This window comes from Schistocerca serialis, chromosome 3 (genome assembly GCF_023864345.2).
Source record: "Schistocerca serialis cubense isolate TAMUIC-IGC-003099 chromosome 3, iqSchSeri2.2, whole genome shotgun sequence".
NCBI lineage: Eukaryota > Metazoa > Arthropoda > Insecta > Orthoptera > Acrididae > Schistocerca > Schistocerca serialis.
This window is the reverse complement of record NC_064640.1, coordinates 861,850,981-861,866,551: the sequence shown is the minus strand read 5'-3', so window position 1 is coordinate 861,866,551 and position 15,571 is coordinate 861,850,981. Positions and strand designations below refer to the sequence as shown.

The 15,571-nt window shown below is 37.2% G+C and overlaps 1 protein-coding gene across 1 annotated transcript in view; it reads right to left on the bottom strand.

Moving 5' to 3' along the window:
• The window catches only part of LOC126470993 (dual specificity mitogen-activated protein kinase kinase 7-like), a 179,451-nt gene that overhangs the window by 94,213 nt on the left and 69,667 nt on the right, over positions 1 to 15,571 (bottom strand). Inside the window, exon 4 of the mRNA XM_050099043.1 lies at positions 9,246 to 9,473. Coding sequence (XP_049955000.1) covers positions 9,246 to 9,473 — 228 coding nt within the window. The remainder of the gene's footprint in view (positions 1 to 9,245; positions 9,474 to 15,571) is intronic.

Here is a 15,571-nt window from a genome sequence, read left to right as displayed (position 1 = left end):
TCTACAGAATATGGTGGTACAACAAATTGATCCACAATTTGCGGAATACAATGGGGGTTTCAGGAAGGGGCACTCACGCTGAGCAGATTATGAATCTAACATCCATCCTTTCATATCTTAGGAACACGGAATTTGTGGTGATTTATGCCTCAATTGATTGAACCATCCTATTCAAATCCTTGAAGAGTTTAGCTTAGATAACACAACAAAAGCGTATCTACAGCAACCATGACCAACAACACTTCCAAAGTGTAGCTGCACGAAGAAATTTCTAATGTCTTTAAAATCAGGACAGGAATGAGGTATGGAGATGGATTGTCACCTACACTCTTCAACTGTGTTTTAGAAAGAGGCATCCAATACTGGTGGACAGATATGAGCAATTCAGGAGTAGAAATTGGGGTGAGCCTAGGCTACAGGTATATGAATTTTACAATCAACAGTCTAGTCTATGCTGATGATCTAGTGATTTTTTTTAGACTCCATAGATATGGCAACAAAACAACCAACTGAAGAAACAGGCAGCTTCAAATTTCCTTTGAGAAGGCGCACCGCATGGCAAACATAAAATCAGCACCAAGAGAATTGGAGATCAGACAAGGGAACATTAAGCAATCAGGAAAGTTTAAATACGTAGGTGAATGGATAGTGACTAAACTATCAGAGAAAGTAAGTTTCATGTCACACATTAAGAAAGTGGAAATAGGCTACCAGTTAACTAAAGGAACCAATAATAAGGGATTGATATCCTTAAGTGCCAAAATCAGACACTACTGCAATGTTATTTGTCCAGTGGCTCTTACAATGCACATGAAAGTTCTAATGGAGAAATCAAAGGCCAAAGAAAGAAAGATTCTGAGAAAAATCCTGTGTCCTAACAAGGAAAAAGAACCCCAAACTATATAACCACATGGAGATGATAAGTTACACCATTTGGAAAAGGATTGTCTTTTATGGCCATGTGACATAAATGAGCCCAAGAATATTAACATACTTTTAAGACAAGAAAACCAAAGGGGCATGGTTCACATAAGTTGGAAAAGATCTACAACAACTGTCAATTTCTCCTAAAGATATCCAGGAGTGTGATTTGCTTAAGGAAAAACTATGAACACACAAAAGTTTCCACAAAACACTGAATCCGAAGAGAGGGAAGGTGTGGACCCAAGAGAGAAAAGAACAACAACCAAAATAAATGCAGCAGCATTGGGCAGCAGTGAAAGGTCAGAAAAAGATTCAGTTGAATTGACATGGTCCCTACTTGGCCTAGACAAAGAAAGATGCAAATTGTAAAATATGTGCTTGTACCATAAACACGAATGACAAACAGCTTCGTTTGCACAGTGCATGCATTGTCGTCATTGCTATTATTACTTAATGTTTTACTTTCAGCTATGTCACACATTAATTCTTTAAAATAATGCTAGATTTGACAGTGTGAACTCTAAACCACATAAGAGAAAAACACATGGAAAACTATACTTTCTGTTAGTGCTCGGTGCCAGAATGGCTTGGACAATTCTGGTTGTCTGGTGATATAAACATATCACTGACCAATGGTGGTGCAAAAGCCTGGCATACTCTAACATCCTATTCTAAGTTCCTTGCACAATGAGATCAACAACATGTTCTGCTACTGGATGGTCAATTTTGCTCTTGGCCACAGTTTGCAAGTGACCATTCATTCAGCTGGACAACTGTTTGGTGGTCATACCGCCATAGAAGGCTGTGCAGAATTTAAAGCAGATTTGGTAGATGACATAATGTGACCAAGCATGTGTACATATATCTTTCTTGTTTTTCTAAGTTGATTCTGAAAATGGGCATTGTCCAAAGGCTTAATTATTTCAATCTTGTTTATGTGGGTGTTGACTCCTCAACTATATGATAAGCAATTCCTTTACTCCTTCCATGATTTGTTTTCCACCCACAGCTTTCCAGTACCAAAATTTACCACCGCATTCATGTGTGGGACCATTAAGACCACATCATAAACTGATGAGCATTCACAGTTGTTTCTTGAAGTATTGCCAACGTGACCTTGCTGTGCTTGTACTACGAAAAATCGAAAGCAAGAGTCATTACTTTTTCTGAGGGCATACAGACGTACTGTACAGTTAAATAATGGTGGTATCCTCTTGGGTAAAATTACTCAGGAGGATCAGTTACATGATGATGCACCCTCCTGGGTAACATATTCCAGAAGAAAATAGTCCTCGATTTGGATTACTCAGGAAGACGTTATCATGATAAACAAAACAGTCTACAGATTGGAGTGTGGAATGTTAGATCCCTTATTTGGGTAGGTAGGTTACAGAATTAAAAAAAGGAAACGGATAGGTTGAAGGTCTGATACAGTGGGAATTAGTGAAGTTTGGTGGCAGGTTGAACAACACTTCTGATAAGATGAGTACAGGGTGATATATACAAAATCAAATAGACGTAATGCAGGAGTAGGTCTAATAATGATTAAAAAAATAGGAATGCAGGTTATCTACTATGAGCGGCATAGTGAACATATTATTGTAGCGAAGACAACATCCACCACAGCAGTACATTTTTATATTCCACCTAGCTCAGCAGATGATGAAAAGATTGAAATATAGTATGATGAGATAAAAGAAATTGTTCCAGTTGTTAAGTGAAAGGAAAATTAAACTGAGATGGGGGACTGCAGTTTAATACTAGAAAAAGGAAGAGAAGGAAAAATAATAGGAGAATATGGACTGGGGAAAATGAATGAAAGAGGAAGCCACCTGATAAGAGTTTTGCACACAGCATAATTTAATGACCATAACACTTGATTTAAAAATCATGAAAGTAGGTTGTATACATGGAAAAGACCTGAAGACACTGGAAGCTTTCAGATCAATGATATAATGGTAAATCAGAGAATTCCGAACCAGTTTTTAAACTGTAAGACATTTCCAGGGGCAGATGTGGACTCTGACCACAATTTATTGATTAATGAACTGTAGACTAAAACTGAAGAATTTTGAAAATGGTAGGACATTAAGGGCCTGGATAAGCTGAAAGAACGAGGGATTGTTGAGAGTTTCAAAGAGAGTATTAGGCAGCCATTGGCTGAAACATGGGAAAGGAATACAGCAAATACAAATGGGTAGCTTTGGGAGATGAAATAGTGAAGGCAGCAGAGGATCAAATAGATACAAAGACAAGGCCTAGTAGAAATCCTTGAGTATCATAGGAGATACTGAGTAATTTATGAAAGGAGAAAATATTAAAATGCATCAAATGAAGCAGGCGAAAAGGAATACAAACGTCTACAAAATGAGAATGATAGGAAGTACAAAATGGCTATGCAGGAATGGCTAGAGGACAAATGTAAGTCAATAGAAGCATGTATAGCTAAGAAAAAGATAGATACTAATGACAGGAAAATTAAAGAGGCCTTTTGAGAAAAAAGAAGCAGCTATATGAACATCAAGGGCCTACGTGTAAAACTAGTACTAAGCAAAGAATGGAAAGCTGAAAGGTCGAAGGAATGTACAGAGAAATGAGAAATGAAACTGAAGGAAATATTACAGACAAGGAAGAGGAAGTAGATGAAACAGGAGATACGACATTAATGGAAGAATATGCCAGAGCACTGGAAAGCCTAAGCAGAAACAAGGCCCATGGAGTCGCTAATGTTCCCTCAAAACTACTGATACGCTTGGGAAAGCCAGTCAAGACAATACTATTCCACCTAGTGCACAAGATACATGAGACAGGAAAAACACCCCCAGACTTCAAGGAAAAAGTAATAATTCCAGTCCCCCCCCCCCCCCCCCCCAAAAAAAAAAAAAAAAATAAAAAAAAAAAAAAATCAAGTACTGAAAAATGTGAATATTACCAAACTATAATTTTAATAAGTCATGGTTGCAAAATACTGGAACAAATTATTTACAGAAGACTGCAAAAACTGATAGAAGCTAGCCTTTGGTAAGATTAGTTTGGGTTCCAGAGAAATGTTGGAAAACCTACAACTACCTTAGAAGATAGGTTAAAGAAAGACAAACCTATATTTATCAGTTTTAAACCTACATTTATAGCTTTTGTACACATAGAGAAATGTTTTCAAAATGTTGACTGGAATACACCTTTCAAAATTCTGAAGCTAGTAGGTGTAAAATATAGCAGGCGAAAGGTTATAGGGTATTTGGGAGGGGGGTAAAATTATGCATGGATCAAAAGTATGCATCATGTCTTCAGGTCCCTAAAGCAGAAGTTCACCATTCGTCCACGAGGCAGTGTATATATCATCATGTCCTCAGTTCTATTCTGGATGCTTACAGCTGGAGAAAATTCAGTAAGTCACTTTTGTATGTTTTTGATGTAAAATTTATATAGGTTTGACTGAATGTTATGTGAATCTAAATGTATTTAAAAATCAGATAAACTCTAAACTCTGTACCCTTACTGGCAGCTATAAGCTTTCAATATCCTCTTACAACACCATGACTTTAAATGTGTATGTAACCTGTAGATTGCTGAAAAAGAAAATAGCAAAATGGGGTAAACATATGTAGGTCTAATGGGGCAGAAGTTCACAGGGCATACTTTTACCACATAATCTGTGCTTTGACTTATATAGCCCCTCGTAGTGTATTCAAACAATTTTTGTTGGTGTTTATTACCTTAGATACCTCATTATTCACCTTGGAGAACTTAAATTAATTGTTCTTTTCTGTAGCTTTTCTTTCACTGCATAGTGGTTTTTGCAAACATACCTTCTTCTAAAACACCATTTGAATATAATCATGTCTTCCACAGTGGCATTTGTTTTCTAGAAACCAACTCGACAGTCATTAACAGTCTTGCTCATTAACAGTCTTGCTCTACCACCAACCTTCTGGCCTTATTGAAAACAAGAGCTCAGTATGGCAAGCATCCAAAGCTACCAGGTTTTCAGAGATTGCCTTATACACACATCTTAAAACTAGAAAAGGTAGTGAGCATTTCAGCTGATTCACCTTTTTTTATTTTTTTTTTTTTTATTGGGGGAAGGACAAGCAATAGTGCAACAGTCAATAAACGTTTTTTTCAGCCTTAGTGTCAGATCAATACGAGATTTAGTTTTTGAATTCGTCAAAAAACACTGTGTTCCTAATTTGTTTTTCCATGTATTTATTTGCAATCTTTTTTCAGTAGGGGATACAAATAATCAATTCTTACATTTGGCCCAGGCCTGCATCTTCTGCACCACACAGTACGGGGTAAATTACACATAACTATTTTTTAGGAAAAATTTTAATACTCCTTTAACAATAATCAGAATTAATCCTTAAACAATAATCAGACGACAATGAAACTTCTACAAAATGTTACCAAGATGTCGAACTTGGTGTTGGATGTGTAACTGATATAATATTACTGCAAGTTTTAAAAAAAATATATTTAGTACAATAAAAAATGTGTACTTTTACCCCCAGTTACTAACTTGTAAAGAAACAAGATGGCAGTTTTAAGAGTCGAAGGGTATGACAGGGAAGCAGTGGTTGAAAAGGGAGTGAGACAGGGGTGTAGCCTATCCCCAATGTTATTAATTCTGTAAATTGAGCAAGCAGTAAAACAAACCAAATAAAAATTTGGAGAAGGAATTAAAGTTCAGAGGGAAGGAATTAAAGTTCAGAGGGAAGAAATAAAAATTCTGAGGTTTGCTGATGACATTGTAATTATGCCAGAAACAGCAAGTGACTTGAAAGAGCAGTTGAATTGAATAATTTAAATATACAGAAATCTTTTCTGAAGACATTTGTCTTGAGTGTAGCCTTGTATGGAAGTGAAATGTGGACTATTAGCAGTTCACACATGAGGATGATAGAAGCTTCTGAAGCGCGATGCTACTGAAGAATGCTGAAGATTATTTTGGTACACTGTGTAACTATTGAAGAAGTATTGAACAGAATTGGGAAGAAAAGAAATTTATGGCATAACTTGACTAAAAGAAGGGATTGGTTGATAGGACACAGTCTGAGACATCAAGGAATCATCAATTTAGTACTGAAGGGAAGTGGGGGTGGGGGGTAAAAATTGTAGAGCGAGACCAAAAGATGAATACAATCAGCAGGTTCAAAAGGATGTAGGTTGTAGTAGATACTTGGGTATGAAGAGGCTTGCACAGGATAGAGTAGCATGGAGAGCTCAATCAAATGAGTCTTCAGGCTGACGACGATGACAACAACAACAACAACAACAACAACAACAGAATACTATCCCAGATGTACATCCAAAACGCGGTGGAACATCCACATTCTTGAACTGTAATCATCACACAATCTCAATGACTGACACTACTTAGAATACAGTTTTAGCTTCACTATTACAAACAGCCATGGGCTAAATAAAGAAACCATGTAATGATAGGTAAATATGTGGCAAAGCAGGTAAATTACAATGAATGAGCACATCTGCATTGTTACAGAGGAAGATTGTGCCAGCTGCTAACATTAGTGCTGCAGAAAAGGTGGAGCTGCTTTTATATCCGATTCCAGACACGTTTGTTTGGTGTAGGGTCTGGAATTTTGAAAGTGACTACAGATAAAGTTTTAAAATCTCAAAGGAGTACAAGACACATTTATGTTATGTGAGGGTTGATTGATACTGTGATAGAATGTGAGGTTCTGGAGCTGCACTAATGCAGGAAGAGTACACAGTTACAGAACTACTCGCACATATTTCTGTGTGATCAATGGATAAGAAACCATGCACAATAGTAACCCCAGTCATGGGACTAACTGTTCTGGCAGTGTTTCTAAAACTACTCAGGACCTCTCCATACTCATTTCCTCTGGTCATCTGCTTGTAATAAACCCAGTCACTTTTCACAAGTTAACAGGTGAAGCCATGAGGGTTGGTCAAAAAGACCTCATTCTGTTAGATAAAATGATACCGTACTTGGCAACAAAAGACTGCAAACCTATGACACAGCAAGTCTTTCAATGCTGAGCTGCAGCGATTTTAGACTTGTCAATGTTTAATGAATTATAACCTACAGGGAGCTTTGAAACTTTGCTGCTGCTTGAACATTCCATAACCACAATTTTCTAACGTTTATTCAACTAAACTGAGTATCAGCAGCAGCAGCAGCAGCAAACTGACATTCACCTATGGATAATGGCCTTCTCTTTACTTTTCTCTGCACAGAAGTCTTCAGTTACAGATCTCTGTGTTGTTCCTCCATGTTTCTAATGTTAACTACACAATTTCCATTAAGTTGTTGCCCTGTCCTTTCTTATATTTCTGAAACCAGCAGTTTTCTTATCTCTTTGAATCCAGCAGAGAACATCTGTGGTCTACCTACCACCCACTCACATGGCTACATTTCCTGTTCACCTCCATTTAATTTTCACTTGTCATAATAATGTCTGCCAGATCAGTCTGCTTCTTGATCCGTTTGTTTGTTTTCCTATCTCCTTGTAATTCCGAATATGCTTGTCTCCAATGCACACTGTACAACCCTCATTTCTTAATTAAAAGTCTATATTTCACTGCCATATGTCAAAACTGGTAATATATACTGACTGTAAACTTTTTATTTCAGAAAAATTGGAAGTTTTGAATGCATTCTTTTATGCAGAATACAGCCTTTGTTACGATAGTTGTATGCACCAAGTTGAAAGTGTGTGTCGCACCAAAATATCAACCTGGAGGAGTACAGGTATGAGCCAATAACAACCTAAAGCCTTTAATCTGTCCATGAAACATGCTGGGCTGGAGTAATTCACAGTGCACTTGGCTGAGAAAGGCAAGGTTTGAATCCCAGTTGGACACAAAATTCTAACTTGACACATGAATCATAAGAATTTTAGTTTTTCAACACCAGTTTACTTTACCAAAACAAAACCAAGCCACTTTTACCTTCCTGTTTACTTAATTTCCTGTCAACCCAATAAGATTTCTTCAGCTGCCCTCACTACAAATTCTCATAAACAGTTTCTATGACTTCACTGTCATTTTTGTACAGTTTCCTTTTCAGCTTTTAACTGTACATTATCTGAGTATTACATTTATATTTAGACTCCACAAGCCATAAACAAGCTCTATTAATTTGTTCTAATAATCATACTACAAGCAAACAGAACAATTTCATCAGCAAAACAATGGAAATTGTGATTTGTTCCATTACTATGTATTCTCTGTAAGTTTTCCTTCTAGAGGAAACAAAAACTTCCTCCAGAACTGCTGATAATAGCTTCTGTGTATGATATTTTCTTTTCCATCTCCCTATTCAATTATGAATTTCTTGCTATTTTGATGAGTCTAATGGGATCTGCACAATTCCCATATACCAAGCACTGATGTAAGCAGAAGCAATTCCATGTTTCTAAAAGGCTGGTGGTACACATTTTGCTGAAATCGAGATAATAGTTTTAACAATCTCTATGAACCACAGGCTAGGCGTTAATTCATATTCAACACTCCATTTCACTGTAATAAAACTGAGCACAGCTAAGACATCATGTTTGGCCAGTCACTGATACTACACTCGGACACAGTCTTCTATTAATTTAAGAAATAAAGGAACATTTGCTACAACATGATTATAAGTTCACCTGAAAATATGACCAAAAACAGTTAGCAGCAAGAGCAACAAACTTTGTCGTGAAGGTGTAGTTACCTATTAGAGATGCTAAAATCTTTTCTGGCATGTAATATCACATTACAAAATCCTTTCAAAACAAAATTAAATCACTGTACAACAATGTGCTTGGGTAGTGTAAATTATTGAACACTCACTCCTCCAAAATCACAACTGATACTTATTAATTAATAGGCTTCCAACAGCCTTGGACTACCACTGCAAGAAAGTGCCTTTTCATTTGGAGATCATAAATGCTACACAATATCACATTTTGAAATAATAGTAATAATAATAATAATAAATAAATAAATAAAAACAGGTAAACTGCCAATAGTTTCTATTTTCAACACAGGCAAGTAATTTTCAACTACACAAAGTTTATGTTCTCATTCCTTCCAGATATTGGCAAGGAAACAGAACCCATATAGTAGGCTTGGCAGTGATATCAGAGGCAGTTCTGAGAAATTGAAGTAACTGGCTGCCTCCCCTCCATTATTTTCATGTAAATCACTATGTTAAGTGTGCACTAATATAAATAAAGGCAACTAAAAGCAAATTACAGAAAGTATCCAAAACTGCAAAATGCCCAAACAGAAAATTTACTTAGAGATAATGACAGCATCTACAAATAAGAAGTAAAGTTTAAAATTATACTCACTGCACATGTAACTTTTCCCAAAATGTCTTCTGGTATAGCTTCGTGAAGCCTTTTCAAAAGTTTATCAAAACATGTTGCCATAAGTTCCATATATATCCACACATCAGATTCAGTAATGTAGCATCCCAAGCATTGGACAATAAATGGACAATCATGAGATTTTAATACAACATCCAAATCCATTATTATTCGTTTATTTTCTTCACTATTGCCTGATCTTCTCATTTGCTGCAATTCGAAAGAAAAGAGCATAGCACACATTCAGAAATACTAAAATCCTCGTTTTCACACATGTTTAATTATATAAAACAAGTTACACCATCAACAATCAAATGGCTGGGTTTATGAGATTCAAGTACTCCACTCATTTCAAATTATATAAGTGACAGAAAAGGAAATAGCTCTAAAGCAATTAGAAACTGAGGAATTCTTACAGTTTTCTTCGCTGTTTGATCTACGAAAAATATGCAACTGACCTAACAACTGATATAAGCACATAATTATCAAACCCAAAATTATCTGCTGATCCTGTTCAGCCAACATACAGTTTCTCTAAAATACCAATGCTCTACATCAAAACTTTTCCTTTGGAAGTTACTTTTACAGTGCAGAATGTGTTTCATTTCAATAAAAGCCTCCAAAATTAATTCCACCAACAGAGCAAAATGGGAAAAAATTCCTTTTTAAGACAATAGGTTTAATCAGATGATGAGAGATCTGAAAAAAAGCGTGAAATCTATCATTAAACAGATAGCTGTCGTATGTGTTACATATTTACAAAAAGACTTTGGAAGAAGGCAGTTCAAATTCCTGTGCAGCCAACACATTTAGGTTTTTCTGTGGTTTCCCAAAATCCCTTATGGCAAATACAAGGATGGTTCCCTTGAAAAGGATACTCCCAATTTCCTTAGCCATCCCTCCTCAACCCAAGCTTGTGAGCCATCTCTAGTGACTTCGTCATCAACAGAACATTAAAACCTAATCTTCCTTCCTGCATCCAAATCCAAGAAAATAATGGAAATGGTTTCGATCCACTGATAGGAAACAAAGATGAAGAATTTCAGTTTTTCACTTGTTTGGGCATTGTATCCCTAGTTCCTGCACAATTAACTAAAGCAGTTTTTCGTAGCTGAACAGAGGCATAGAAAATACTTCAATGTAACCGGTGAAGAAATGGTTCACGTAAATCAAAAGTACAAGTTGTAGGTCAAGATAAAACATACTGCTCAAAAGAATTAGGAGAACATGACTTCGGATGTCTGCCATATTCCACTACGCAATAATTGAGTTATGTTATCAAATTATACCTTTATCTTTGACAAATTAAGTACACAACAAATCACATTACACTCTCGATCATTTGCACAAAAAGAAAATGTCCAACATATGTTGAAAACAATGTGGAACCAAGTATTCATTCTGTCATTATGGGCACTTTTCATTGAATTTGAAAGCTTCAGTAACAAAGAGCAGCCTGAAGGATTCCCTTAGAAGAATTTTCCTGCAACTCTAGCAACAAATTTCTTAGCTGATCCAATTGGCGCACACGTTATGGCCAAAGCCCAAAAACCAGCCAGATCGGAAATTGGCCAATCATATCACACTTTGACAGAAAGGATTGACCAAAGTCCAACTACTTGAAAGAATCTCTTATACCCAACTTTGTCCAGCCATTCCACGAATTGGTCAGAGACTCGTGGGCAAAATGCAATGTGACTGCACACATGTCGTGAAATCCCCTGGCTAAATCGGACAGCGTTCTGTGATGAGGCAACAATGAGCAGTAGCCAGTACTTTTCTCACTTTCAATGTTAACTGTGTCGTGCACATGGTAGATGCTAGTTTTTGGAAAAGGTCCTACGTCTGCACCTTGTTTTTCTTCCTGACAAATTGGATTAATTGTGAGTACTTTTATGTTTCCTGGTATTTGTGCATCTTTCAGATTTGGTAAGGAATCGTCGGTTACTTACGTGAGCAACTTTTTTGTCGGTCATTTTTTCCTCCCCTCCCCCCCCCCCCCCCCCCACCACCACCACCCCCCCACCCTCCCTACTTTGCCCACTTAAGGCTTGTCTTTCAATTATTACATTTTTTCTGTGAAAGCGGACAAGGAAATGACAACTGCATTATTTTAAGGTTCATTATAATGAGTTTAATTAAATTGATTGCTTTGACAGCTGCCAAATAGCTCAGTATGATCACAGTTTTTTGAAAATAATTTCTGCAAATAAGTAAATACAAATGCTCCCAGAAGCGTTCTTGCAGTTGTCATGATTGATGAATGCTCTGTCTATTAACTGGGAACAGAACATGGTGTTCTCAAGCAACTATACTACAGAAATGAGTTCTCTGTTCTGCACAAGATATTGCTCATGCTGGAATCTGTGGCCAAAGAAGAAAAATAATTATGAACCACATCGTCTTTACAGTCACTGAACAGTGGCCAAGGATACAACCAATGCAACTGATCTACTAAATGCGCCACAAATTGCTGCAAATGCAGAAATAACAAAATATTGTATAATTCCAAATGTCATAAAAGCTTAACTTGTTGTAGTAAGTGAATACCAGTTGTTTGAAAAAGAGTTATAAATTGAATAGATTGTATAAAGTTTATATTTTTTATACGTGAGATTGATAAAATAAATAGACTTCATACAGCTTGAAATTATACATATTCATCCACTCTTTATTTATCTTCCGATTCTGTCCAATCTGTCTACGCCACTTTGCAAACTGGCTGGCCAGATCCCAGACTCAAGAAAAGGTCTGACATTGGCCGGTCAACTTACAATGATGGTGGCCATTTCCTGACTTACACAACTTCAAATTGTTCAAACAAATCTGCTTTGCTTCTTTCTTTGGAGTTTGGGTGATTGGTCCCAGCAACTTCACGAACTGGCTGGCCGAATCCCGAAACCAGGAAAAGATTGGACATTGGCCGGCCTGGCCACTTCACAACTTCGCTGGCCAGTTCCCACTTTGGCTGATTTTGGGCTTTGGTTGTAACATTGTTAATAACGCCAAATAATGTGAGTATTGCATAAAATCAGACTCCTGCACATTTTCAGTGCGGTAAGGTGATTACTGTATGCAAGTGTAGCATACTGCTTTCTGTTTGATGATGCATGGCTACAGTAGCCTAAGAATTATCTTGTGCAAATCCATGTACATACAATTACATACCTGTGACATGTTTTGGCATTATCTGTTAAATGAAAATAGACTGCTAGGCCAGAACATTATGATCATTGCACACCATGAGATTCCATGCCACCTAGTGGCATTACAGACACATTGCACAGTGAGGAAAGTAGATAAGTGGAGCAAAGACTAACCAGGAATCATTAAAATGACTATACAGGTCACAAATGGGAAAATCCACTGACATAGGTGATTATTATAGCATGGCACATGGGAACAAGAATCTCGGAAATGATTATGTTGGTCACCAGTTTGCGTTCTACTGTTTTGAGTATGTACAGAAAGTGGTCAGAGGGAGCTGAAACCATGAGTAGACAACAAGATCTCACATGCCAGCACCGCATCTCAAAATATGAAATTCACTACTTTAAGTTCAAACATGACCCAAATCTCCTTTATTTCTCCTCCCAGAATACTGCAAAGTTTCAGTCATTTAAGTTTTCTAACTTTCTCTAATATTAAAATGTGTACATAACAAACCAGTTTCCTTTATGAGCATTCTGCAGCAAGGAAAGTCCTGTGGCCCAGATGATTTGCTGATCACTTGGGAAAGCCAAGTCTGCTTTTGCAAGCTATATTATTTCTATTCCGTCTATGCTTGGATCATAGTACCAATGTGACTGACAGCTAATTGTTTACAAAAGAGCTACCATATCAACAGCCAATGAGAGAGGAAGCTTGGATGTGCCTTCTGTCGTGTTCACTGTTGGCATATCACTCTGCAACAATTACCGACACTAACGTAACTGTTGCGATTCAGTTACATTATGTACAGATTTTTTTTTTCTTTTAATAAAATGCAAAAGAATTTCTGCTCCTATTAGTGAAAGTGAGTAGAAAAGGCAAACTCAGTACTGCAGGTTGAAAGGAAGTATACAAAGGAATTCAGTACTGAATTGAGCAACTTTTGCTGCTGCGGCCATGCTGGGCATGCAGGTAATGGCAAACTAAAAACATGTACCTTCTGTGTCTAACTGGTGATCACTTTGTTTTTCTGACCCGTGTATGTATTGCATAGCATTGATCATAATTTGCACTCAGTTATTGACAACGTTCAGTAAACTGTTCAGACTTTAACATATATTTTTATCATTTTATCTTTTATCTATTTTTCCACAATGATGAAGCTACACTAATGAATGGTTCACTCTATTTATGTATGAGCCATAAAAAATTACAAAAAGTGGAAACATCCCAAAATTATCACACTTACAGCTTTCTTTCTATCCAATGGAAAGTTCACACCACCATTTCTATGGACTAAGAACAAATTGGGAGAAAAATGGTAGTAAGGTATGCTCGTTGTTAACAGTGTTCACTCTCATACATTCACTTTTATAATATCTCACTGTATATATCTCTGCTTCAACAACATGTTGCAAATAACCCAGCATTTGGATAAACAGCTGTGGAAGACAACTTCTACCTGTTAAAAGTAAGAGTTTCAGCTTAAAAAAAAAAAGTGTTCATTAAGGCTACAAATCAAGTGTGCTGTAGCTGGATTTGATATCTTCCTACCTTCTTTCACTATTACTATCTTCACACAAAAGTTTGGCAAACTAGTCAGTGCTATCAATTAATTTCCTCGAATAGCTACAATCTTATCCTAGTTTTGGATTAATCAATTTAAGACTATTCTCTAGACTGATTAGAACACCATGTGAGCTCAAAACATTAGAGAGAAACCTCTGAGCCAGTTACTCTAGCAGTATAACCTGAATGAAGAGACCACCACTTACCTGTAAAACTAAATGCTGTATGGTAGACTAGCCCACAAAAAGTAGGGATGTCACTTTGCTAAATTATAAAACTCTCATTCTTTTTCAGAACAGGATGCTTACTGACTCTAATAAGTGTACATCTGTGTGTTCAAGCTTTCTGCTATGATGAAAGGAGTTTTTTGAAGATCCTGTCAAACAGTTACCTTTCTGTCCTATGTGCCTACATGCCACTGACAAGGGAACCTCCCCATCACACCCCCCTCAGATTTAGTTATAAGTTAGCACAGTGGATAGGCCTTGAAAAACTGAACACAGATCAATTGAGAAAACAGGAAGAAGTTGTGTGGAACTGTGAAAAAAATAAGCAAAATATACAAACTGAGTAGTCCATGCGCAAGATAGGCAACATCACAGGAGTCTGAGACTTCAGAAGTGCGGTGGTTCCGTGGATAGCGTGAGCAACTGCGGAGTGAGAGGGCTTTGTTTCAAGTCTACCCTCGAGTGAAAAATTTTTCTTTCTTTGTTTTCGCAAAGTTATGATCCGTCTGTTCGTTCATTGACGTCTCTGTTCACTGTAATAAGTTTAGTGTCTGTGTTTGGTGACTGCACAGCAAAACCGTGCGATTCATAGACAAAAGGGCATGCCTCTCCAATGGGAACCAAAAACATTTGATTGCAAGGTCATAGGTCAACCGATTCCTCCCCGGGAAAACACGTCGGATATATTGTATACGATACTGGTGGCGGCATGTGCATCACATGACAGGAATATGTTGTCGACCCAACTAACTTGTCCACTTGGCGAATGGGTAGAAAGATTCTTCTACCTTGCCCGATTTAGGTTTTCTTGTGGATGTGAGAGTCACTCCCAAAAAAGTGATGAAAACATAAGAGTTTGTCACATAAACTGCAACAAATGAATGCAACAGTTTCACAGTCGCACAGTTTTCCATGTGTTCTGTCAAAACATATGTTTTTAAGGTTTTCAAATTTTTCCATGCGTACACCGTCAAATCCTGCATTTGTCCAAGCAAATCTAAACATGTCCTGGAATTTTGGAGAGCGAAGTTGATTATGTGTGAGTGCCTGAACTTTGATAATTGTCTGAAAATAAAAAATTTTCACTCGAGGGAAGATCTGAACCAAGGACCTCTCGTACCGCAGGTGCTCATGCTAACCACGAGACCACGGCGCTCCTGGGCTCACAATTTTCTGTCATTTGGCTATGTTGCACATGGACTACTCAGTTTGTATATTTTGCTTATTTTTTTCATAGTTCTACACAATTTCTTCCTGTTTTCTTGATTGATCTGTGTTCAGTTTTTCAAGGCCTATCCACTGTGCCAACTTATAACTAAATCTGAGGGGGGTGTGATGGGGAGGTTCCCTTGTCAGTAGTCA